A 26,345-nucleotide genomic window follows, 5' to 3' on the forward strand; every position below is an offset into this window, starting at 1 on the left:
GAAACCCCCATTCCCTTCACAGTTGCAATTCTGTGGGACAGCCATTGTGGCCTAGTGGTTAGAGTACTGGACTGTGACCTGGGAGACCAGGGATCGACCTACTGCTCAGCTGTGAAGCTCAATGGATGACCTTGGATCTGTCGCTGCCTCTCAGCCTAACCTACCTCATGAGAATAAGTCATGAGAATAAAATGGGGAGGAGGGGAATTATGTATAGCACCTCAAGTCCCACGGAGGAAGGAAGGGATATAAAGGTAATACGTCATAATAAATAATAACTCGCAGAGTTTCCTGGGGAAAGGGATTGATTGTTAAACCACTCTGGGTATTTGTCGCTCTGGAAAAGGAATCAGATTCTCTTAAAAGTTATTAAAAGTGTGGGAGCAGTCTTACCCCACCCGGTCAGTTGGCAACCATAGCATTGAAAATAAGCACTTCTCAATATCACTGCTGTTGGACTCAAGCCGTCTCTTCATAGCCAGAGGTTGGTTGGACGGCTTGCTTTATTCTTTTTAGCTGTCTGCTTTTTTAAAAAAGTGTTTATCTTTAATCTCTGCCTCCCAGAAATTTGGTTCTCTGTGTGGAAAAAGCAGCAACAGAATAGCTCCTTGGTTCCTTCTAGGATTCCATTCTCAGGGAGCTTATGCAATAATTCGTTTCTTTGGGTAGGTGAGGTGGATGACGACACGCTCCCTGTTTCTGGTGCTCGTCATCAGTGTTGAAAGCTGCGGCCGTTTAGCATGTGTCTATCTATCTATCCAGTTTTCGTTTTCTGGTAAAAGCTTTAGAGTTACAATTCAAAATCAGAAAATGGGAAGGAGGAAAGTTCAACATGCACTCCTTCATTGTATAGCTCCCATCATATTCTGAGAAGGCACATCTTTACCCTTGTCTATATATGTGTGTACATATATACAGTATATGACTGTTGCCACTCTTTGCCCTTCCCCCATATTCTACCAAACCCCTTGTCTATTCTTGCACTGCCTGGCCCACCCCCTACCTTACCCCCGCAACTCACAAACCGCAGAGCATGATGAAGCCTTACTCTTGTATGTCTATGGCAAGAGATATGCCTTATTCTTCTGAACGTAAAATGCTTTAACTGATTTTAACGTTGTGTTTTATTGTTATTGTTCTTCTTAGGCTCAAACATGAACATACAAAAGTTTTATTTTTGGTGGGAGCAAGGAAGTTTGTATACACACATCAAAGGCATCTGAGCATTTCACTAAGATAATTTCTGTTTTTAGGTACTGAAATTGGTCTTTCGGAAATACAATGCTCCAGCAGGGCAAAATGGTTAGAGAGTTACTGAGGAAGGGAATAATTTGGGTGTAATATTGTATGGTTGTTATCCTGGGACCTTATGGTGAAGGACGAGTAAGAAATCCAAATAAAAATGATGATGATGATGCCACTCTCTTCCTTTTCCTATCAGATTACCAGAATTAGGCAGCCTGCATCATCTAGTATAATTTGAAGTGAAATGCACACTACAGAGGCTCAGAAGGCTGATGTTTGACAATCCCAGCTTCCTTACGTGTCCAGCCTACTTTAGATTCCCTTAGTCATTGTTGAATTTGGCAGCAACTCCCCTGTATGTCTTGGTCTGAGCAGAGTAATTTATCTTCCTCCAGCATGCAGCTTCACCTCCCCCAGATATATAACCCTCAGAACTGTCTCTTCAGCAAAACCAGATATCTTGTTAATAAAAACTAGCAATGCATTATGAAGACTCCAAGTCAGGTTAGCAATGGCGTTCTCTCTGTTTAGAAGCCTGTAGCGCTCCAGGCTTTCTTCTCACAATGTTTTATTGCTGGGGGAGCATGACTCCTTTCCGTGCCATGAAGGCACTCAAGGCCACCTAGCCCAGAATTTTGTTCTCAGTGGGCAACCTAATGTCTAAGGGAAGTATTTTTAGGTTCAGAAAAGTAAAGCCAAGGGGGTGGTGTTTCTCCACTGTGAGGAAAGCTTGCGAGCAAGAGGTGACATGATAGAACACAAAATTATGCATGGCATCAAAACTGTGGCTGAAGAGGGGCTTTTCTCCCTCTCTCGTAACACTACGACTTGTGGACATACTGTGAAGCTGAATATTAGAAGATTTAGGTCAGATAAAAGGAAGTCATTCCCGCAGGACGCAATGGTGGCCACAAGCTGGGATGGTTCTTGAAGTGTAGGTACGTTCCCACGAAGCAAGACACGGAGATAACAGCAAGAACCTTTATTTGAACTAACAGAACTGGACAACAGGGGCAAAGCAACTGCTTATATACATTTCTGAAGGCCTGGGCCACTCCCACTCTCAACGTGATTGGCTGTCTAAATTCCCAAGCTGTGAATCATAACTCAAGAGTTTAAGGGCCAATGGCAGTGGCCCACATCCTGAAATGTTCTGTGATTGGATATCATGTATCGAATCAGAACACAGGGGCTCAGAATCCTTAGTCCAAACTCAAGCTCAGGGAAATGCTGACCACTGAATACATAACAGAGGATTGGACAAACTCCTGGAGAACAAGGCTATTGATGGCTACTAGCCACAAAGGCCATGCTCTGCTTCCACAGTTGCTTCTGAAATACAAGCTGCTGGAAACCACAAGAGGGGAGAGTGCTCTTGTGCTTGGGCCCTGCTTGGGCATTTCCCACAGGCATCTGGTTGGCCACTGTGAGAACAGGATGCTGGACTAGATGGGCCATTGGCCTGATCCAGCAGGCTCTTCTCAGGTACTTACGTTCTTAGAAGTCTCTTGTGAAGTGGGAGGAGACCAAGCTGTAGGTCCTCTATGCCAGGCATCCCCAACCTTCGGCCCTCCAGATGTTTTGGACTACAATTCCTATCATCCCTGACCACTGGTCCTGTTAGCTAGGGATCATGGGAGTTGTAGGCCAAAACATCTGGAGGGCTGCAGGTTGGGGGTGCCTGCTCTATGCCAGGCACCCCCAAACTCAGCCCTCTTGCTGTCTTGGAACTACAATTCCCATCATCCCTGACCACTGGTCCTGTTAGCTAGGGATGATGGGAGTTGTAGTCCCAAAACAGCTGGAGGGCCGAGTTTGGGGGTGCCTGCTCTATGCTCAAGAGGAACGTTACCTGCAGAAAGCCAACCCTTGATCATTATCCCTGTGTTGCTATGCATTCTTTTCAGGATTTAGACGGGAGGAATCTTTTCACTGTTTGCCATTTGCTATTAATGTTAAGGTTTTTTTGAAATGCATTTTCTGAAGCTCTTTTTTTAAAAAAAGAGCAGCAAAGAAATCTATTAAAAAAAAACGTGTGCGAATACAGGCCAACAATAGTTCTGTGTATTCTTATATATGCACTTGACTTCATTTCATCTCTGCTTTACTTAACCAAATTACCTATTAGAAGCAAACTGGCTGTAGGATTGTCAGCTGGCCAGGGGGCAGCGGGGTGGAAGAGCTCACCCTGACCTGCTCTTGCGTCTTTAATAGCAGCTGGAGTTGAGGAAACCAGGAGGTCAAACTGCTATTCTCATTAGTTATGACTTGCGGCCAAATTCTACATGCAGGAAGCTGACCCTGGTGGAAGTCTGCCCCAATCAGAAATGGGCACGGAGATAAGCATTTTCACCTCCAAATGTTTCCAGGAGAAGCTGCTATTAAAATCCCAGCTATGGGAGCTGGCTGAAAACTTCGCAGCCTTAGCTAAACGCTGTCCCTTTTTTGCTCAAAGAAACAAGAACCCTTTTGCCCATTCCCTGCTATAGGAACACAGGAAGGTGCCTTATACTGACTCAGACCACCAGATCTCAGATCTCACCGAATTCACTCCTTTTGAAACAGCCATCCTTCAAAATTTGCAATTCTCCGAATTTTGCAATGCCATTCTTCAGCCAAGAGAGGTCTACAAAAATGCATATATCCTGGTAAACCTTGTGTTAATGCATATATTTGGGAAAATAAAATGCAATGGTGCATTATTAGCATTTTTACTGGTTGCCAGTTCATTTCCGGGTTCAATTCAAGGCACTCACATTAGTGTTTAAAGCCCAATATTACACAGTCCCCAAATAGACCCTTCTCCTCCCCTATATATCCTACTGAGAGCTAAGATCAGTGGAGGGAGCTGTTTTGGTTGCTCCACTGCCCTCAGAAGCTCAGGAAGGGGGCTCAGGAGAGTGCCTTCCCTGTGGCAGCTCCTAAGTTGTGGAACACACTTCCCACAGAGGTGCATTCTAGCACCTTCCTTGTATAGTTTGTCGTGAGTTCTTTGCCCTGGCTTTTGATACGTTCGGTGCATATTTCCGGGACACACCTTATCTCTGTAATTTTAAGTTGTCTAAAACTGCTGTTAACGTTGTTCTAATATTAATGTTGTGTTTCGATTGTTGTAATTTATTATTTATACCCCACACATCTGGCTGGGTTTCCCCAGCCACTCTGGGCAGCTTCCCAAAAAATATTAAAATACTGTGATACATCAAACATTAAAAGCTTCCCGAAACAGGGCTGCCTTCAGATGTCTTCTAAAAGTCTGGCAGTTGTTGTTCTCTTTGACATCTGGTGGGAGGGCGTTCCACAGGGAGGGCGCCACTACCAAGAAGGCCCTCTGCCTGGTTCCCTGTAACTTGGCTTCTCGCAGTGAGGGAACCACCAGAAGGCCCTCGGTGCTGGACCTCAGTGTCTGGGCAGAACGATGGGGGTGGAGACGCTCCTTCAGATATACTGGACCGAGGGCGTTTAGGGCTTTAAAGGTCAGCACCAACACTTTGAATTGTGCTCGGAAACGTACTGGGAGTACGTTAAAATACAATAGTCCATTAAACGCTTCCCTAAACAGGGCTGCCTTCAGATGTCTTCTAACAACAATAACAACAACAGGAAATTGTTTTGCAAAAATGTGTGTATAATGGGAAATATATATATATACAAATATGTGTAAAAGAAATTCTCCTAGAATTGCTGGTGATTTGCAACCTAATGTGGAAATGTGTAGTATTGAACTTAAGATTGGAAAGATGAGAAAATTATTTCATTTTTTTAAAAAATATGTGATTGGGAAAGTGCTGTCCTGTTCATGAGCATCACTGTGCATGTGCACTACATTTCTTCCACATGGTTGTACGTATATGGAGCTATACAGAGTGGGGGAAGTAATTTGTGTACCCCTTCAGTCCTATGCCTCTTTGCTCCCATTTGAATATGTGCCCGATTTCAGCCGTATCCTGGTTCTTATCTGACTGGCACTGACGCTTAGGCAGGGCTCTTTCCCTATCTGCGATCCTATGACTGGGGTGCAGAGCATCGACCAAGAAACCAACTGCACGTGATCATACAACTGCACTATGACCCCTCAGTATCTGAGGTTCAGCTTTCTGTGCATCATGTTAATATTCCCAAACCCTCCTCATGGGAGGGACGAGAGAGAAAGGACCATTTGTTCAAATGAACTGTGTGGAAGAAAAGAAACCATTTTAGTGTCGTGGCACCTACAGTACACATCAGAATTCCCTCCCATTAAACATTAGAGAAGTACCATCCCTGTTGTCTTTTTGGTGCCTAATAATAATAATAATTTTATTATTTATACCCCGCCCATCTGACTGGGTTTCCCCAGCCACTGTGGGCAGCTTACAACATATCTAAAAACATAATAAAAACATCAATCCTTAATCCTACTGAAGATCTTCCACTTTCAACAAGTCTTTTAATGTAGGGATCTTTCCCAGTCTGCATATCAATAAGTAACTGTTTTTTTTTCTGCTTGTATATTTGCCATCTTAGACTTCTTTGTGAGCAATGGTGGGATATAAATTTAAACTGTAGCTCATGTAAACTGTAGATTGTGGGTTTTCCTCTCTAACTAGGGGAAAGTATTGCTTTTCCGGCATTTCCTTAAGTCATCGTCACTTTGGCACCTTCGAGTATTTTCTTCAAAACAATCCAACCGTCTTTATAATCCCACTTCCAATTTGACACTTTTGTTGTTGTTGTTGTCCTTTTTATCACAGGGGTAGAGAACCTTTTTATTTCAGACCAATGGCCGCATTTCCTTCTGGGCAACTTTCTGGGAGCCCCATGCTAGCGGTGGTTGTGCGGGGCTAGAGACAAAAGTGGGCGGGGCAGAAAATATCAATTTTACCTTTGTGACATAGGCCAGCTTCTACACACACTTCCGCACTGCTCTCCACCCGGAAAACACTGGAGAAGGATATGAAATAGGACTGAGGAGGGGTGTGGCCAAGGAGGGGTGTGGCCTATGGAGAGTCCTGAGACCTAGATAGAGCACCCTTTCCGTAGCATGTTATTAGGTTTAATTATTTTTTTAACCTTATCATACACGTACTTACCACTTAAGAAGCCAGTGTCTCATCTGACTCTAACTGAGAGCTACCAAAAAGCAGCCTGCACAAAGGGACCTAGAATTTATTTATTGTTTCCATCATTTTCATTCATTTTAGGCCTTCATGGCTGCTGTTCACTAAAGTTTGCTGACATTGATGGTTCTTTGGGCCTAGGTTAGCACAGTGGGGAGGGAGAATCAGTAAAAATCACCTCCCCGCTCCCCTTTCCGTTGGTGGGAGTCTCCTTGTCATCAAAGAGCTTTCCATTTATGGAAGATATCTTTCCATGAAAAGAAGGGTTCAGTTTTATCCAGCCCCTTGCGTTTTGTGTGCAAAACGTCCCAGATCCATGCACTGTCATTTCCTATCAAGTAACCAGACTGGAGGGACGCGGGTGGCGCTGTGGGTTAAACCACTGAGCCTAGGACTTGCCGATCAGAAGGTTGGCGGTTCGAATCCCCGCGACGGGGTGAGCTCGTGTTGCTCGGTCCCTGCTCCTGCCAACCTAGCAGTTCGAAAGCACGTCAAAGTGCAAGTAGATAAATAGGTACCGCTCTGGTGGGAAGGTAAACGGCGTTTCCGTGTGCTGCTCTGGTTCGCCAGAAGCGGCTTAGTCATGCTGGCCACATGACCAGCTGTACGCCGCCACCCTCGGCCAACAAAGCAAGATGAGCGCCGCAACCCCAGAGTCTGCCACGACTGGACCTAATGGTCAGGGGTCCCTTTACCTTTTAACCAGACTGGAAAAAGACTCCTATACTCAGGATATAGCCAAATGATCAGAGCCTCCTGCAGGAACCATTTTATCAGAAATTTCTTTCTGCACAGGAATAAGCTTTCAGTGTTGTAGCGCCTACCCTTCTGAATTCTCTCCTGTTCAATGTTAGACAGGTACCATCTCTGTTGTCATTTTGATTCCTACTGAAGACCTTTATCTTTCAACAATACTTTTAAAGTGAAGATCTTTACCGATCTGCCTATGTACAGGAATTGTTTTTTAAATGTTTTGGTCATTTTACTTCTTGTGTGTTTTCCATCCTGGGCTCCTTTGGGAGGAAGCGGGGGGCGGGGGGGATGAATTGAATAAATAAACAAATGGATAAATTGATAAATAATTGTGGCTGACACAATGGAGAGCAACTGCTAATCCAAAATAGACAGTTCTGAGCTGCTTGGGCCAACATTCTGACTTGGGATAAGTCAATTTTGTATGTTCCTGAGCAAATTCCAAAAACAAACGTTGGCGGTGATTTACATTTTCCAAATGTCATATAGCAGCAAGCCTGTAATCTTGATCCCCAGGACAGCTATAATGACAGCCGTGCTGAATGTGAACAATTAAGAACTATGATTCATTATATTACATTAAAGTAGTATAATTTACGAAGACTGTGACCACTTCTGTCACTAGGACCTCCGTCAAGCTGTTAATCAGATGCAAATCTTTTGTCTTTCCAGCACGTTGCAGGAACAGAAGGGGGAACTTCGCAAGCGTCTCTCCTACACAACTCACAAACTGGAAATGCTTGAAACAGAATTTGATTCTACACGCCAATATCTTGAAGTAGAACTCAGACGTGCTCAGGAAGAACTTGAAAAAGTGACTGAAAAGCTGAGACGGTTAGTTGTTGAATTCACTGACCTTTCCTCAAAAGAAATGTCATATTTCACTTTAGGTAATTTGGGAAATGTTGCAATCTGCTGGAAATGCTGAAGGAGGCCATCAGGAAATGCTAACATTAACTGGCAAATTTCTAAGCAACCAGCTTCAAATTTCTAAGCGACTTCCTTCAGTAAATGGCCATATTTAATCCTCTTTTGGACCTTCAACATGGCCCATGTGCAAAGACCAAAAGTGAGCCTTTGACCCATTTTTGAGATTAGCAGCACAATCATATATATGTCTGCTCAAAAATAAGCCCCATCTAACTTTATGGGGCTGATTCTCAAGTTACTTAACAGAGCACTGCAGCCCTACTGGCTCATTTTAAGACACGCCAATAAATATCACATTTTAATTTTGCTCATTAACCAGTAAGTACCAACATTTACCAAGACTGGAAGAAAAATAGCCTCCATGTAGCATATTCTGTCCCATCAGGAGTGGCTTATTACGAGGATCCCCATAATCATACATTGAGTTTCCACATCATTAGTAACTACTATCAGTAATGTTTTCAGAGGTCACTGTGTTGTGACTAATGCTCAAGACCAGTGGTGGAAAAGGTTCTGTGGATAAACCCTTTCAGTTATTCATCCACTCACAATCTTTTTATTCTACCTTCCCCCAATAGTTTAAAAGCAGTTGACTGTCAAATGAATACAGACAGACAGGAAAACAAGTTTAGAACAATCCAATAGAACACCGAAAAAGTGAGCAGCAAAAGAGTAGAACAACAAACAGTAGGTGAATGTTGAAGACATGAGGAATTCTGGAAGGAAATGTGCTCAATATGCAGCCCATGGGTGGATATTCTCCAGCTCAGGAGTAGCAAGGAAGAAGACCCTGCAGCAAGGCCTCTTTTGCCCAGAAGATGGTTTCCATCTTCCTTGGCAGATCTTCTGTCCATTTTCAAAAATGGATAAGATGGACAGATCCGTCTCTTTCTGGCCCATGTCACTTTTGCATTTGTTCATTCTGTTTTGCTTCTGCTTTTAAATCTGCAATTTAAAAGAGATCCTAACAAAAAATCACATTCAGTTCCACATTTTGTAACATATTTTGCCTTGAAATCTATTGCTGCATTTAGAACTGCATTGCAACATTTGGGGAAGTGGAAAAATCCAATGCGGCTAGCCATGTTCTGATCTGCGCATTCATCTGGGAGTCGCAGATCTGGTCAGTAGCAGGATTTGCAAGGTTTGAATTCCCTCAAGGATCTCTTGCAGAGGGTGTGGTTGATTTTGATTTATTTTTTGCTTCAGAATCAGAATAGAAGTGAAACTCTGAAGTCAAAACTCTGTTCTGAGCAAAGACCAAGCACCAACCCTGTCTCACACGGGCTTTCAGGGGATTTCACTTGCAAAAGTTTCCTTTCCCTCACAATAACTTCACCATGGGCAAGATTTCTTATGCTTCCACCTGAGTTCTGCATCGCCTCAGTAAGACTCCTTTGGGGGCTCAGTACATCAAGAGAGGACACGTTTTACAATCCCCTGCTGTCTTCTAAGAGACCATTTTTGCCATGTTACAAGAAAATGAACTTCACAGTGATGAGCAATGGGAACTGATCATAAGATGTGCCGTGCTACATCTTTTCAGTGGAATGCTGGGTCTAGGCTTTGGTTGTAGATCTCATCTTGTAGCATTCAAAATACCGCACATTTAATCCAAATGTATTCCATTAGGATGATTTCTTTGAAATATGTTGGAAAGATGTTTTCCTCTCGTAATTGCCAACTGGGCAATCCTCATTCTGAAGGGTTGTCAGCATGGAGCTATGCTGAGAACATTGTTACCTCACCACAAAAAGGGGCCAGGTTTTGCAGAGGACTGAAACTGTTCTCAGAAAAGGTCCCCGCACACAATTTTGGCTTGGCGAAGCTAAATGATATGAAAATGCTTCAAGAAGGTGGATTTCGCCAATGCCATGTCAGTGTTTGAAAAAACAAAAGGTTCTGACCTCCTTTTTACTCCTTTGCCAAGTCCTCAGACCTTAGTTGGCACAAAAGAGTCACTTGAAAGAGTGTATCCTTGCAGAGTATTGCCGCTTTTATTCTTAAAAAGTCTTCTTCTCCAACCATGACTGACAGCTTTTACACACACCAAACGCAACCAGCTTTCTACCATCCAACCAACCCACACCAAACACTAGCATTGACCCCTCTATATATACAGGTACAATTTGGTGAAAGGTTGCATGAGTCATTGTAGGCCGCTGACTCTTGCTGATTCAGTTATTTTAGCATTAAAGAAACAGTGGCCAATTTTTAGCTGTGACATGCCAGAGCATCAGGGCACTACTATCAGTGTGCTTCATCTTCTCTTTTGTTTCCTCAGGGACATTTCATAAAAATAAAAAAAAGGAAATCTGAGTTTATATACTCAGCAGGAAGCTACAATGGGTGAAATATTATGGAGTCCATTTTTTTATCTCACCTTCGCTCCAAGGAGCTCTCGACATAATACACAGTTCTCTCATTTCTTTACCCCCCACAAGAAGCCTATGTGGTAGGTTGGGCTGAGAGACGCTAACTAGCCTAAGTATACCCCAGCTAGTTCTCCCATTTACCAATGTATATCTATAATGTCTCTGTTTCCCAGCATCTACATGGCATATTCACTCAGGACCTGAAGCAAAGCAGTAAATACCACCCACCCACCCACACAAAACAAAACAAAACACACACCAAAATAAAGGTGCATAGTAGCCAAACCAAACCAAATTATTGTGGCACCTGAAGCAGAAAATCCCACAATCATCTCTCCTTCTCCATGGAAGTAAAAATACAATAGCAATTAACCAAATAACTAATAATTAGCTGCGGCCTCACTTTGCCTAATGGCAGGACTAGCTCTGCATCAGTCTCTGCATTGGCATGAGAGGGGTAAACTGAAAAAGTATTAGATGTATACCTATAAAAAAAAAATTGTAAGAGTACTCACCGGTACAGAATAAGTGTACATTTTTGGTGTCCATGGCAGCCGTTTTGCGTTGGCACCATGGCAAGTTTATGAGAAATGGCATCTGCATTTTACCCCCCCCCCCCAAAAAAAAACCACACCTCCAGAATGATTTGTGTGTCAATAGACCCATAACCTTAGGAAGCAGCCTTTTACTAAGTCAGACAATTGGTCTGTCTAGTTTAGTATTTTCTACACTGTGTAGCATCTGCTCTCCCTGGTTTCAGACAAAGAATGGTCCCAGCCCTGGCTGGAGAGGCGAGGGATTGAACCCAGGCTGCATACAAAGTGGGTGCTCTACGACTGAGCTGTGGCCCTGCCTCAAGAGCCAGGATTGACACCTCAAAGCACCTTGTTACATGTCAGTTCTCTCAAAGACTGGGTGGGATTTTGAAGTCTGCAAACCTTAGCTTTCAGTTAATCAAAAAGGCTTTGCTAAGCGGCAGAAATCAAGGATCAAATAAGCTAAGAACCGTTAGTGGAGGAAGTAAGTTGCAATCTCTTATGCAAAAATTGACGTTAAACAGTGTGGTGCTGAGTGTGCAGAGGTATGTTAATTATATGATTTCATCTTTGTTTTAGGATACAAAACAATTACCTAGCCTTACAAAGAATTAATCAAGACCTAGAAGACAAATTGTACAGGATGGTAAGTACAGGGGATTGTTATATTACTATTCTCTATATCTTTATGATTCTTCAAGCACATAACATATTGACAGAGAGCGGGCACTGAGGAAACTTGCATTTAAGCTTTGACAGTGTGATCCTAACAGTATCACTGTAGGACAGGAATGGATAGCCTGCAACGAGACTTGTGGTCCAGATATTAGACTGCAGCCTTTGGCATTCAAGTGTTCAGGGAAGGGAAAGAGCCAGCAAAGAAGAAATGACCTGGGTTTCGTTTTAGGGATAGCAGAGATGGTTGTGGCAAAGACAGTCTGACTTCATATATTATTGGCTGCATTGGTTCTGTGGGCCACTGGCTTGTCTTCTTATAACACTGAGCCTTTTTCGAGCTGAAAAGGGGTGTATAAGTTTGGCTAGGCCTGGTATAAACATTGGGGCTTCTTGTCCTTACCTAGTCAACAGAGCAATATCCTTCCTTTCAGGCTCTGGCTACAGATTTAATGAAGAATAAGCTCCTGCCAACCTAGCAGTTCAAAAGCACAAAGTGCAAGTAGATAAATAGGTACCGCTCTGGCAGGAAGGTAAACGGTGTTTCCGTGTGCTGCTCTGGTTCGCCAGAAGTGGCTTAGTCATGCTGGACACATGACCCGGAAGCTGTACGCCGGCTCCCTCGGCCAATAAAACGAGATGAGCGCCGCAACCCCAGAGTCATCTGCAACTGGACCTAGTGGTCAGGGGTCCCTTTACCTTTACCTAAGCTTTGAGAATTCTGCAGGGGTACAGAGTGGGGAGACAAGAGTCATTCAATATCTACATCTAACTCCCAACTCAACTTTTTTTTTTTTTTTGCCAGTGCTGCAACCTGCTATTTTATTTTATTATTTTATTCTTTATTTAGGGGGGCAGGTGGGTTGATATCTTGTCCTTTGGCCTAGAACCATCACAGAAATGGATCACAACAGACATATTATGCAAAATCAATCCAGCACACCTTAGAGACATTGAAACTCCGAATCAATCCACATGGTCCTCCATCTCTTGCAATATCTATCTTGAAACAAACTGAACCTCAGGTGGCTTGACGCTTTTGCCCAGCTCCAAGATTTGCGGAAGTGTGAACTTTGAAGGATTGGCTGTGTTTCGGTTCATATATAGTTTCAGTAAGTGTGACTGACATAGTTGAGCCTTTCAATGTTTACAGAATCAGGTTTCTCTTCCCCATCTCTACCCGTTGCCCTCCAAGTACTTGCAACTATAATACCCATCATCCCTGGCCATTGGTCATGCTGGCAGGAGCAGATGGGGGTTGTAGTCCAGCAACATCTGGGAAGCACCAGGTTGGGGGAGGCTGAGTGAGGGTTTTGAAAAGAAATCTTAGACCCCAAGGTTCAGGCTCCTTGCTCTGCAATAAAATTTACTGCATACCCCTAAACAATAGACTATCTTTTACTCAAGGTTGCCCGCTTCTGCATGTGACTTATCCTGCAGAATTGTTGCGTAGGCAAATACTTATAAAGCACAAGGCACCTATAAAATGGGTCAAAATTCAAGGAAGAGACTTCAGAGTGTTGCTGTTTAATGGAAACGCCCCCTCCCCTCGAGAAATTATTCTTGCTAATTTGTCACAAGGCATCGCCAAATTTAGATGCCTGACACAACTGCATCCCCTGCCGTGCCGTCAAACAGGATCATAAAAAACAGTAGACCCGTCACTCCATTTTGTGAAATCTCCAGCTGGTGCGAAGGAGAACCTTGAGATTTTTATCAAAACAACTCTAATTGGGACCATCTAAGGAGGCCACCATGCCATTCTTCCTTTTAGTTTAGGAGTTTGAACTTCCTTAAAGTTTAAAAGAGGTTTTAAAGGTATAGTGTGAATGTGAGGCCATAGTAGGACCCTCTGTATCTCTGTCAGGCCCACACCCATATCTCAGGGAGGCAGGACCTCAAGCCTGGGGGCCAAATATGACCCTGTAGACCATTCTAACTGGTCCTTCAGACTCTCCCCAGGTAACAGGAGGGTTCCTGAGGCAAACCCCTCACCAGCTCTGCTTTGTACCATCCTTCAGTGTTTTTACCTGAGTGGAACTTGTCCTCTGGCAGCGAGCGCTTCTTGCTTGCCTGGAAGGAGGACAGAGAAGAATTTGTGAGTAGGTCTAGAAACATGATGTCATGAGGCTGGCAGGGAAATACTGGTTCTCTGCAGGTCAGGAAAAAGCTAGAGGCTTGGCATGCAATTGACTTTCATTCACCAAAAAAGTAAACACAGAGGGGTCTCCCTGGCTCGACTCCTTCAGCTTGAGAAGTTTGCTGGAAACTGACCACCAGTCCCACCTTTCTCCTCTGGCCTCTCACTCTGGAGCCCTCTCCAACAGACGAAGACCGTGACATAGGGGTGAGCTCCTCCTCTGGGCCTGTCTGGCCCTTTGCACTGCAGCATGCAGGACTCCCCTGGAGCAGGGTGTGAAAGAAGGAGAGCCAGCAGGACTGAGACTGTCCTGCTGCAGAATGGCAAATGTACCCTCTGATTCCTCCCTGTTTGTGTCTGTGCTCACATCGAGACGTTCAGCCTCCAGCCACTGTTCTGGAAGGGCCTTCTTCTTCAGGCCCACCTTGATTGCTCCAACCTCCTGCTTCCAGCACCTCCCAGCTCGTCCCTTCCCCAGCCTCCTCCCCAGTGTCCCACCACCACAAGTCCTGTGGAGACCCAGTGTGGTGTAGTGGTTAAGAGCGGTAGACTCGTAATTTGGGGAACCGCGTTCCCGTCTCTGCTCCTCCACATGCAACTGCTGGGTGACCTTGGGCCAGTCACACTTCTTTTAAGTCTCTCAGCCCCACTCACCTCACAGAGTGTTTGTTGTGGGGGAGAAAGGGAAAGGGGAATGTTAGCCACTTTGAGACTCCTTCAGGTAGTGATAAAGTGGGATATCAAATCCAAACTCTTCTTCTTCCTCCTCATCTTTCTTGTCCTCCTGGAGGGGGGCTCCCAGGCAGAGGCTCCCACCATTCCTCCTCATCCAGCCAGTACCTAACACATGACTGCTGCATAATACGGAAATTAACATTTGTTTCTCTGCCCACTTTCACCTCAAGGCCCACCCACCATTGGCGTGTGGCCTCCAGAATGCTGCCTAAAAGGGAATGTGGCGCTCAGATAGAAAATGGCTTCCCAAGCCCCTTGCCCTATCTAATTGCTAACACAACTTAACAGCAACCCAGGGCAAGAGAGCTTTTAAGGCATCCTCTGCTTGGCATGGAAGAAACTGTGGCAGCAACGGCAATCATGCCATTAGGAGAACGTCTATTATTAGATGGCTCACTATATTTGAATGGGGCGTTCAGTCGTGTTAATGATAAGGGTTGGATACTGCCTTTGATCTAACTGTGAATGAATGTGACTTCCATGAAGGAATGCATTTTAAAATATTTGAGATTTATCGTGCTAACAATGATTATTATGATTTGAAAATCCACTGATTTTCAAAGCCATGCTGGTTACAGTTCTTAAGTTTTACAAAGGTTGCTTTGGCCCTTTGAGGAATTTGTCTTTCCAATGTTCCGCTCAGCCACCATCTTAGTATTAGATGTTGAGCGGATTGTTCTTTCCTATAGATTAATGTTGAACATCCTGGCTGCCATAGGAATTTTATACATCACTCACTTTCTCCATGTTCTGCATTCTGTTTCCGAGGCTTAATAACAGCATCTTGAATTACCTTGTCCAAGGGCGTGACAGGTTTATCTTTGTGACAAATCCCTGGAGGGTTCTATTACGCAATGTTTTACGGCACAACCTCTACCCACATATAACAGGCATAAACTATTCTTATGAGTTTGTTTTTAAGCTCTCTCCATCAATAGACATACTTCACCTCAAAATGTCCTGGGACTGATCAAATCCTGCTGCAAAGAAGAATTACCAAATTCTAGCGGTATTCCCTGCCAACCATTCTCCATCAATTAATGAGAGGGGGAAAATACATTCAAAAATTATCAAAGGGGGGGGGGAAATGGCAGTGAAATTCTCATAGGCAGGATGCAGAGTTCTTTTTTTATTAGCAATGTGCAGGGTATTCTACCAAAACCCAAATTAACTCATGTTAATTCTCTTCCCCGCCCCCCAATAAATTTTTATTGTTTTTCATTGAAATTCAAGAACAACATACAATAACAGTAACTTGTCCAGGAGTACGTTCTTATAAAGTTTCGTATTCAGTACAAAGAACACAACCAATAGATTTTTTTACGCATTTATCAATTCAAATTATCTCTTGTTAAAGATTATTGTGTTGAGGGTGGAATAAAAGTATTTTCCGTCTTAGTTGTAAAGGTAAAGAAAGGAGCCAATCTCACCCCAAGTATCCCTCCGTGAAGTAAGTTTAATTGCTCTCTTGTGGCGAGCAAGGCATTCCGATACAGTCACATTCCAAATATTATTTAATCAGATTTCATTGGGAATTTCAACAAATTGTTTCCAATAGAAGGATATTGCTAATGGGGCTAAAAATCTCAATCTCTGCATTTTAGATTATCTTCTGATTTTGGGTCTATGGATAATAAGACGATAGCCATATTGGGCGGGGGGGGGTGCTGTCAAGAAACTGGGACAGGTTTCAGCACAATGCAACTTTCTACAGCCAACTGAATCAAATTTTGGTACATCTCTGCCCGCAAATTGGCCACACATTTCAACTCCCGATCAGGAAATTAGAATGCGTGTTTTCTATATATCAACTTAGTGAGTTCTGTTTTTCTAGAAAAATAGGTGCTGGAACTCACCATGAACACCTCCCTTGTTCTCTTATAATGGCAATGGCACCCACTTGAGAGGTGCCAGAATTGAGTTCCGACTGGGGGGGGGGGGAAGAGCACCGAACTTGGTGCTGTCTAGATGTTTTTGACTACATCTCCCATCAATCCCAGTCAGCATGACCAATAGTTGCTAATGACAGGAGTTGTTGTCCATGCACATTGGGACTCTGCACTTGCTTGCCTCCAAGCCATCAGATGAGAGAATTTTCTCTCCAAATGTATGAAGGGGAATTGAAGATTTCCCACAGGCATCTGGCTGGCAATTGCAAAAACAGGATTTCCCCCCAGTTTCATTTCACTTTTAATTTGTATGCCGCCTTTCTATATTATATAATAATAATAATAATTTATTATTTGTACTCTGGGTGGCTTCCGCAGAGACCAAAAATACACTAAAATGTCACACATTAAAAACTTCCCTGAACAGGGCTGCCTTCAGATGTCTTCTGAATGTCAGGTAGTTGTTTATCGCTTTGACATCTGATGGGAGGGTGTTCCACAGGGCGGGCGCCACTACCGAGAAGGCCCTCTGCCTGGTTCCCTGTAGCATTGCTTCTCGCAATGAGGGAACCGCCAGAAGGCCCTCGGAGCTGGACCTCAGCTTCCGGGCTGAACGATGGGGGTGAAGACGCTCCTTCAGGTATACTGGGTATTACTATATGCAAGGCAGTTTACAGCAACAAAGTATACAACAGAGAACGCATACCTTGCAATAATCTGATCCAATACAATAAGTCATAATAAAACATTACTTTAAACTGGAACGACTTATATCAAATAAAGTAATATTCAATAATCTATTAGAATATAACAATACACAATAGAATTAACTCTCAGAACATCAGCAAGTATTTATTATTAGTATTATTTATTTATTTATTTATTTCTATACTAATTTATATTTTTAAGAAAAATCTCGAAGCAGTTTACAGAATATTAAAACTTCAATAAAACATCAATAAAACAATCTGAAGAAAGTCAAATATAGAATATACAGTCAAAGCAACGTAATTAACAGAAAACTAAAATATTATCTTAAAGGTTTCGAAATAAAAGATTACAAAGGAGGTCGACTACAGAATACATATTTAACACAAGCAATTAATAATTAAACAAACAAGTAATAATTATACAGAAATTCACTCTTAACAGTTATAATACTGTAAATAATTACTAAACTATGATCAATAAAAATAACTGTAGTCGCAACGCATAAAATACCACAATACATACAAAGCCATGTAAAAGGATCAAATTGAGAAACAAAGACATACAACAATTTATTTATTTAGATGGGCCATTGGCATTATTCAGCAGGCCCTTATTGTGTTCTTATAAGAGTAATGTTACAATTTCAAATGAAGTAAAAACATTTAAAACATTTTAAAACCATCTAAAAGTATTTAGAACATTTGAAAACATTTAAATGCCAACACATCCCCCACAGTCAAAATAAATAGTGCTACTGGAAGGAATTTTTTATTTTGACATCCCCCACAGTTATTCATTTCACATCTGCCATGCCCAAGATCAATCAATGCCTGTGCACACCAGAATGTTTTTAAAATTCTCCTGAAAGTAAAAAAATGACCCCATGCCAGCCTGTTATAATGTGTAGTTCCACTCAAATATGAAATCACATATTGTGGTCATCATCTACGTCCATCAGAGAAAAGAAACCCCAATCTTCTAAGGAAGAAAAGCTATTCAAAAAATGCTTTGGGGTGGGGAGAAATTTAATCTAGAATATTCTCCACTAAGGGCAAAGTATCCCTGAGTCCCACTTCAAATTATTGACTTTACTCTGGATGTTATCAGAAAATTCAGGGCTATCATCACCAAATGCCTAGAAAAATGAGCTTGTCAGGCTGACTCTAAACTTTGATTGTCTTTTGAGTTGCAGCTCCTCTATAGAGCCTATATTTAGGTCATCCACGCTTAACTTTCACAGGGCATACTAAAAAAAAAAAGCTGTTCTCAGAAAAGAAATAGTAAGCAAGATGCTTTAAATCACTTCAACTGCTCAAAGTCATCTTCAAAGTCGTCGCCCTTTATAAAAGAACAAAAATGCATGAGGTCTGCCAGCTTGACACTGCAAAAGTCTGGCCAACTTTCCTCCTCCCAGGAGTGAAACTATTGCTGAAATCCCAGATAAGACATAGATTTCAAGTGCAATCAGAATCTACAGGATCATGGGCAGAGATGCCAAGCAACTTGGGGAAGCAAACATGGACCAGTTCTTTGAGATCCAAATGTTCACCAGGGAGTAACAAGGTTTAACAGGGCAGCTGCATCGGGAGCCCTCCAATTCACGCTGGTCTGGGTAGAAGGGCAGGTAAATGGCTGTGTGGCGATCACACAGGGTCCCCGGATACAGTGGTACCCCGCAAGACGAATGCCTCGTAAGGCGGAAAACTCGCTAGACAAAAGAGTTTTCCGTTTTGGAGGTGCTTCACAAAACGAATTTCCTATGGGCTTGCTTCGCAAGACGGCAATGTCTTGCGAGTTCCTGCTGGTTTTTTCCTCCCCCCCCCCTTTTTCTAAGCCGCTAAGCCGCTTATCAGCTGATCCGATCAGCAGATAAGCCGCTAAAAGCCACTAAAAGCCGCTAAAAGCCGCTAATAGCGCTAATAGCGCTAATCCGCTAATCCTTCAATGGGCTTGCTTCGCAAGACGAAAAAACCGCTAGACGAAGAGAATCACAGAACGGATTCTTTTCGTCTTGCGAGGCACCACTGTATTTAACAGTCTATTGATCCCTGTGTCACCACTGTGCTCGCTTCCCCGCTGCCACCAACCAGTTACTCTCTGGTAAAATATTGAGTCCAGTCAGTTGTTAAAAGTGAACCAAAAAAAAACAAGTTTATTTTACAAACATTAACAAGTTTATGGTTTCTCAGATAATATTCCTGTCGGTATCTTAACTTTGCCAACAAAGGTCCGTATAGTTCAAGCTATGGTTTTCCCAGTAGTGATGTATGGAAGTGAGAGCTGGACCATAAAGAAGGCTGATTGCCGAAGAATTGATGCTTTTGAATTATGGTGCTGGAGGAGATTCTTGAGAGTCCCATGGGCTACAAGAAGATCAAACCTATCTATTCTGAAGGAAATCAGCCCTGAGTGCTCACTGGAAGGACAGATCCTGAAGCTGAGGCTCCAGTACTTTGGCCACCTCATGAGAAGAGAAGACTCCCTGGAAAAGACCTTGATGTTGGGAAAGATGGAGGGCACAAGGAGAAGGGAACACAGAGGACAAGATGGTTGGTCAGTGTTCTCGAAGCTACCAGCATGAGTTTGACCAAACTGCGGGAGGCAGTGGAGGACAGGGGTGCCTGGCGTGCTCTGGTCCATGGGGTCATGAAGAGCTGGACATGACTAAACAACAACAACAACATCTTAACTTTAGTTTCTTTACTGGCCTATACCTTCCTAATAGCTTCTGACTGATTATCCCAACTGTTTGACTGACTCCTCTTAACAAATTCTCTCCCTCTCACACCAGACTAGCCCAACCCACAGACTTCTCTTCCGTCTCTCGTCTAACTCCAGATTGTCTTCTCAACCATTCTAACTCTTAACTCTTCTAAAAAAACCTCTGTGCTTAAACCTTATACACAGTTGACTCTGCCTCTTGGGTTCCCATTGGTTAGTCATTTTACAATTAGTTAACCCTTTCCTTATGAACCCAGTATGATGACACACATAGGAGGGCAAACGCCACAAGCTGTAACAACCTGGAGCTGGCACAGTGATCAGGTTTAGCTCAGGCCTGATATAATCATGTGGTGGCAGTGGGGCTGACATGGGATCTAGTGCACCCTGGGCCTCTTCAGTCAGCCCCCTGGAAAATATCTGTATGCAACCTCTCTGCAGTCTTCATGATTTGATGATGAAGTACTGGTGTTGACTTATAAAGTCTTAAATGGCTCATTTAACACCTCAAGGGGGACGCAGGTGGCGCTGTGGTCTAAACCACTGAGCCTAGGGCTTGCCAATCAGAAGGTCAGTGGTTTGAATCCCCGCGACGGGGTGAGCTCCCGTTGCTTGTTCCCAGCTCCTGCCATCCTAGCAGTTTGAAAGCACATCAAAGTGCAAGTAGATAAATAGGTACCACTCCGGCGGGAAGGTAAATGGCATTTCCATGCGCTGCTCTGGTATCGCCAGAAGCGGCATAAGTCATGCTGGCCACATGACCCAAAAAAACTGTCTGCGGAACTGACTGAACTAAACTGTCAGGGGTCCTTTACCTTTACCTTTAACACCTCAAGGACTGCCTCTCCCCATATGAACCAACCTGGACCCTGCGATCATCATCTGAGGCCCTCCTTTGTGTGCGTCCTCCACAAGAGGACTTGAGGGGATCAACACAAAAATGGGCCTCTTCTGCCATGGCTCCTCGTTCGTGCAATGCTCTCCTCAGGGAGGCTCACCTGGCACATCCATTGCGTATCTTTAGGCCCCAGGATTTTTCTCATATTTTGGGGTCTTTAAATGTGTTTGCGGGGGGGGGGAGAGATTACTAGTTTATTTTTTGTTTCATTATGCATTCTGTGCTCCAGTTTTGTGTTTTTATGTCACAAACCACCCTGTGATCGCTGACTATACAAATTTAATTAATTATAATAATGCTCCATGTTGAACTTCAGAACGGATGGCTGTATCTGTCTGTTTCAGTTTCACATTTTTCCAACTCAAGATCACTTTTCCACATCAATCTCCCAGGACATTCTATACAAGATCTCAAAGTAGCTGTCTTATTACCAAAGAATTTCAGAAACAGGCTGGAAAGAGAAGTTGCTGAATTGCAACTTATTACCAAACTTAAAACCATGGAGAGACCTGGTCTGAATAGAGACACTGGATTCTTATCTCATTATACATGATATAGCTATTTTTAGCCATCTCACCCCTTGCTTTTTTCCTGTAAGACCAATTGCAGTCGTTAACAATCAACAGGTTTACCACACCGATCAGCCAATCACCCATTCCCACCACCCTTCTGAGTAATACCCCTCCCCACCCTCTCACTATATATAAGGGTCTGGTGACTTCTGTTTCAGTGTATCTGAAGAAGTGTGCATGCACACGAAAGCTCATACCAATAACAAACTTAGTTGGTCTCTAAGGTGCTACTGGAAGGATTCCCCCCCCCCCCATCAGTTTGCAAATTCTCTCTTTAAAAGTCCTCATGAAAACAGTGCAGCAGGGAGGAGGCTGGGGGCAAAAGTAGAATGAGTTGGCTCTGATTCCACTTACTGCTGGGCCCTGTGCCACCCCCTCACCCATCGCCAGTCCCTCTGGGCGCCAGCCACCACTGCATGGAGGGTGTCTTTCGCAAGAGTGGACAAAACATGGAGCTAAAACATGGAGCTGGTGATGCCCATTGTGATCTCAGAGATTAATGAAGCTGCCCCCTTTTTTTTCTATGAAGCAACATTCTTGCCAGCACATATCATGCACTGGTATTAATTATCCTGCAAAGTGCTGCCATGAAATCTATGGTGCATGCAGTCAAATGGAGCTCTTGTCAGGTCCCTAATTTCCAAAATGCTGCATCTTTTATCTTATTATCGGCTGGGAAATGGCTGGCAGGGGAAGAGAGGGATTAAAAAAACAAGAAGCAGCAGAAAGTTATAAGAGAAAACATCGACAAAACATTGCTGTTTAATTACCTGTCCCAGAGGTAAAGTTTTTGCGAGCCTGCCCTGGAGAATTCTAGGTTGCCATAGGCAGGTTGGCCCCCAGGAATTTTGTACCCTGCAGCATAAATAGAGGACAAACCATGGCTAGGAAATAGGTCAAAACAGACATCTGTGTGGTCACCTAGCTAAAAGCCCTGCACATAAGCAGGCAGCATGTGGGCGGTATCCATATAGTTGGATATATCGGTATATAGGATTCATTAGTATGACTTGGGTGAATCTGTCCATTTGGGTTTCTCCAAGTTTCTCATTATTTCTATCTTAAGTTCATTTCTCCAACAGTTTGTGAATTATTATTATTATAAAGTCCTCACGAAAATTCATCAGCATTTTAATGCTGAATTTCTCCTAATATGCCCATTTTTGTATGCAATTTTTTCTAATGCACCCATTTCTGCAAAACAATTTCCCCATATCTATCTATTGCCTTTTTGATGTTATTTTTAGCTATATTTGCATTTTTATGCACACTTTACCCAAGTATGTGCAGTTTTGTGCTGGAGAACTACATTGCAAAATTCAGAGAAGTATGAATGTCAAAAGATGGCTGCACTACATTTCACATGTTTTTATCTGAAAGGGCAAATTAGGTAGGTTCACCTTTAAAAATGAACTGAATCTCTGCCATTCCTCATAAAACAATAATATATTTTTAAATTTATATCCTGCCAATTTTGCTGCGTTTCCCCAGCAACTCTGGGTGGCTTACAGCATATATAAAAATACAACAAAGCATCAAACATTAAAAAACAAAATATCCTATACTAGCATTAAGCAAACCAAGAAATCTACAGAAACCAATAAGAATAATAATAACAATAATAAACACTTTATAGTTATAGCTATAACCGACAACCCCGACTAACCATATAGCCAACATCAACCCAACAAAAACAAAACAGAGGAACCAAAAGTAGAACCATTTAAAGCATTTTAAAACATTTTAGGCAGTTGCCCCAACCCAAGAGTTGTCCCAGCAATGTCCCTACTGCCTCCCAGGAACCTCTTTTAGGAAGAACACAAAAGTGGCTTCAAATCAATGTGAAGGTAAGTACAAATATGCCTCAATGAATACAAGGGAATAATACAAGAATGAAATTAAAACAACAGTGACAACGCAAATAAAATATTTGGGTCTATGGACCGCAATAAAGTTGTTTTGTGTGTGTGAGTAAAAAAACCAATACAGTGCCATATATTCCAAATTCTAGTATAATAGTATGGTGGATTTTTACTGCTAATATAAAAAACAAGTGAGTGTCAAGTCAGAACAAATTTATTTGATTTTTTTAATACAATGAAGAAATGTCATTTTGAGTCACTATTTCTATGAGGGCTAAATATCACAACTGTAGGCCAATGGAACACATTGTGCGTCTCTCCAGTGTTTGGGCAACGTCAGCCTGCCTGCAATGAACAAGTGGCCAATTAATTATTTGGCTTTTATTTATTTATTTTATTTCTTTATCCAAATGCTTTTAGCTTGCTCGGGCAAAGGGAAGCAAATGCTTCAGTAAATGGAAAGCCAGATGATGATCCCAGACAAAGGCACTAAAAGAACAAACTTCTTTGGAAAACTTTAAAATATACTAAATTTTTAAATATACTAAATTTAAACCTCAGAGGCTCGGGTCCAAATGCAAATGCAAGGAAGGCCCTTCCTAGCCTCAGTTTTGGGTGGGAATCTCTTTCTTGAATCCGCATACAGTTGCTCTACCTAGGTTCATTATTATTAGCCTTAGAGAATACTTACCGTATTTTTTGCTCTATAAGACTCACTTTTTCCCTCCTAAAAAGTAAGGGGAAATGTGTGTGCATCTTATGGAGCGAATGCAGGCTGCGCAGCTATCACAGAAGCCAGAACAGCAAGAGGGGAGCCAAATTCCTCCACCAGTCAAAGGCAACTATGGGGTTGCAGCGCTCATCTCACTTTCAAGCCAAGGGAGCCGGTGTTTGTCCATAGACAGCTTTCCGGGTCATGTGGCCAGCAGGACTAAAACCGCTTCTGGCACGATGGAACACCGTGACAGAAACCAGAGTGCACGGAAAGGCCATTTACCTTCCCGCCGCAGCGGTACCTATTTATCTACTTGCACTAGTATGCTTTCGAAATTCAGGGATCATTTTGGAAAAGAAAAAAAGAAAAGAAAAATCCAGTCATTAGACATCAAATGATCACCAGGGCTAACTGACCAAGTTGCTCCTACTAGGGCCAAGAAGGAGACCAGGGAAAAATTTAAATGTGGGGTCCCAGAAAGGGTTTCTTCATAGAAGAGGAAAGGGGAAAAGGGAATAGAGGATCAGGCTAATTCAAACTGAAGGCCAGGCAGAATAGCTCTGTCTTACAGGCCGTGCGGAACGAGATCACGTCCTGCAGGGCCCTAGTCTTGTGGGACAGAGCATTCCACCAGGTCGGAGCCGTCACTGAAAAAGCCCTGGCCCTGGTGGAGGATAGTCTGGCTTCCTTAGGACCTGGGACCTTTAAGCTATTATTATTCATTGACCTTAGGGTCCTCTGTGGGACATACCAGGAGAGGCGGTCCCGTAAGTATGGTAAGTTTAGACCACTGTGCCACCTGTGCCAGACAGAATCAAACTCCTCACAGCATCACCCTTCCTCCTCTTGCTCCCACTAAGGTGCAGCAATGTTGTTGCTGGGGAACTAGCATGGCGGCTCCTGCTTCCACCAGGCAAAATGCTTCTTCCTGGCAGAGGGAGAGTTAAGCACCTCCCCACCCCGCACTTTCACTCAAATGACCCCCCCTATCAAGAGGAATCAGAGCTCTCATGGACCCATTCATGTGGAATGTGTCTCTGGCTCCTAAGACATTGCTAATTTCATTAAATCTTTTTCATTTTCTCAGCCTAGAAAGGTGGGTGGGGGATATCTCCCTGCTTAGATAAGACAGTCTAGAGCTTGGGAGACCTAGAGGAAGGCATGGCATTAATCAAGATATGAGTATTGCTGTTTGTGTGGCTAGACGGCTTGCATGGATATGGATTTTTTATAATTGGGCCCTCCACGCTCCTACAACAGTATTTGGAGCAAATAGAATTCGTAATGTTATGACATCTACTGTCAGCAGTCTTATTAGTTCACCTCTAGTTACTTATCGATTTAATTATTTGCTGCATTTGGGGGAAGCAGCCCTTTCCCTTGTACAAGTTACTGTCAATGCAATCTCATCTCCGAAGATCACATTAGGGACTCAAGGGAATTAACCGTGAATTAGTTCCATCTCTTCCCACCAGCTAGAAATATCTTGTATAATGCATTGTTATAGACCATCTCCTACTTTACAGTGCTGTGCCACGTTATTCATGCATGCTGTGCAATAGATGCACAATTTCACCCGGAGAACAAACATCAATGACTCTGCATGATTCAACCGGCACGTACCATTGCTTGATCGCCTTCCCGTTCACCATGCCATGGCTTAGACTTTGGGTAGAACGGGAAATATGGGTTGCATCACAAGCTGCCCTCATTCATATAACAGCAGGGATGGTGCTGTCAGGTTAGGACTTAGGGACTGAAGTCTAAGACTCCCCTCAGCAGAATGAGCAGAAATAGGAGAAGTAATATGTGTTCTCCATCTAAAGCAGGGCGCCTCTTTAGACAATTAGTAGTCTAATAAGACTATTAAGGCCGGAGTTTAAAATTACATATCACTGCATTAGGGCTGAGCCACCAGCTGCAGGAAATTTAGGTTCTTCTGAGAGCTGTAATTTTGATCTTTTAGCTATATAAGTAAAGGACCACTGGATGGTTAAGTCCAGTCAGAGGTGACTATGGGGTTGTGGTGCTCATCTCGCTTTCAGGCTGAGGGAGCCAGCATTTGTCCACAGACAACTTTCCGGGTCAGCACGACTAAATCGCTTCCGGCACAACGGAACACCATGACGGAAACCAGAGTGCACAGAAACATGGTTTATCTTCTGACCACAGCGGTACCTCTTTATCTACTTACACTGGCGTGCTTTCGAACTGCTAGGTTGGCAGGAGCTGGGACAGAGCAATGGGAGCTCACCCCGTAGTAGGGATTCAAACCACCGACCTTCTGATCAGCAAGCCCAAGAGGCTCAATGGTTTAGACCAAAGTGCCACCCGTGTTCCATACTTTTACCTTTACCTTTACCTGTATGCACACTGCTGGCTTAAGGCATTGGTCCATGTAGTAAAGTATCCTGTTTTCACAGCTGTCAACCACATGCCTGTGGGAAAACTACAAGCAGAACCTGGGTGCAACAATGATATCGCCCCTT

At 43.2% G+C, this 26,345-nt stretch overlaps 1 protein-coding gene across 1 annotated transcript in view; it reads left to right on the top strand.

Annotated features, from left to right (window-relative positions):
* BEGAIN (brain enriched guanylate kinase associated) overlaps positions 1-26,345 on the top strand; it is a 185,763-nt gene that overhangs the window by 99,774 nt on the left and 59,644 nt on the right. The window contains exons 4-5 of the mRNA XM_083458738.1: positions 7,770-7,931; positions 11,518-11,584. Of these exons, the coding sequence (XP_083314864.1) occupies positions 7,770-7,931; positions 11,518-11,584 (229 nt within the window). The remainder of the gene's footprint in view (positions 1-7,769; positions 7,932-11,517; positions 11,585-26,345) is intronic.

Source organism: Podarcis liolepis, assembly GCF_965112155.1.
Source record: "Podarcis liolepis genome assembly, chromosome: 1".
NCBI classification, from domain to species: Eukaryota; Metazoa; Chordata; class Lepidosauria; order Squamata; family Lacertidae; genus Podarcis; species Podarcis liolepis.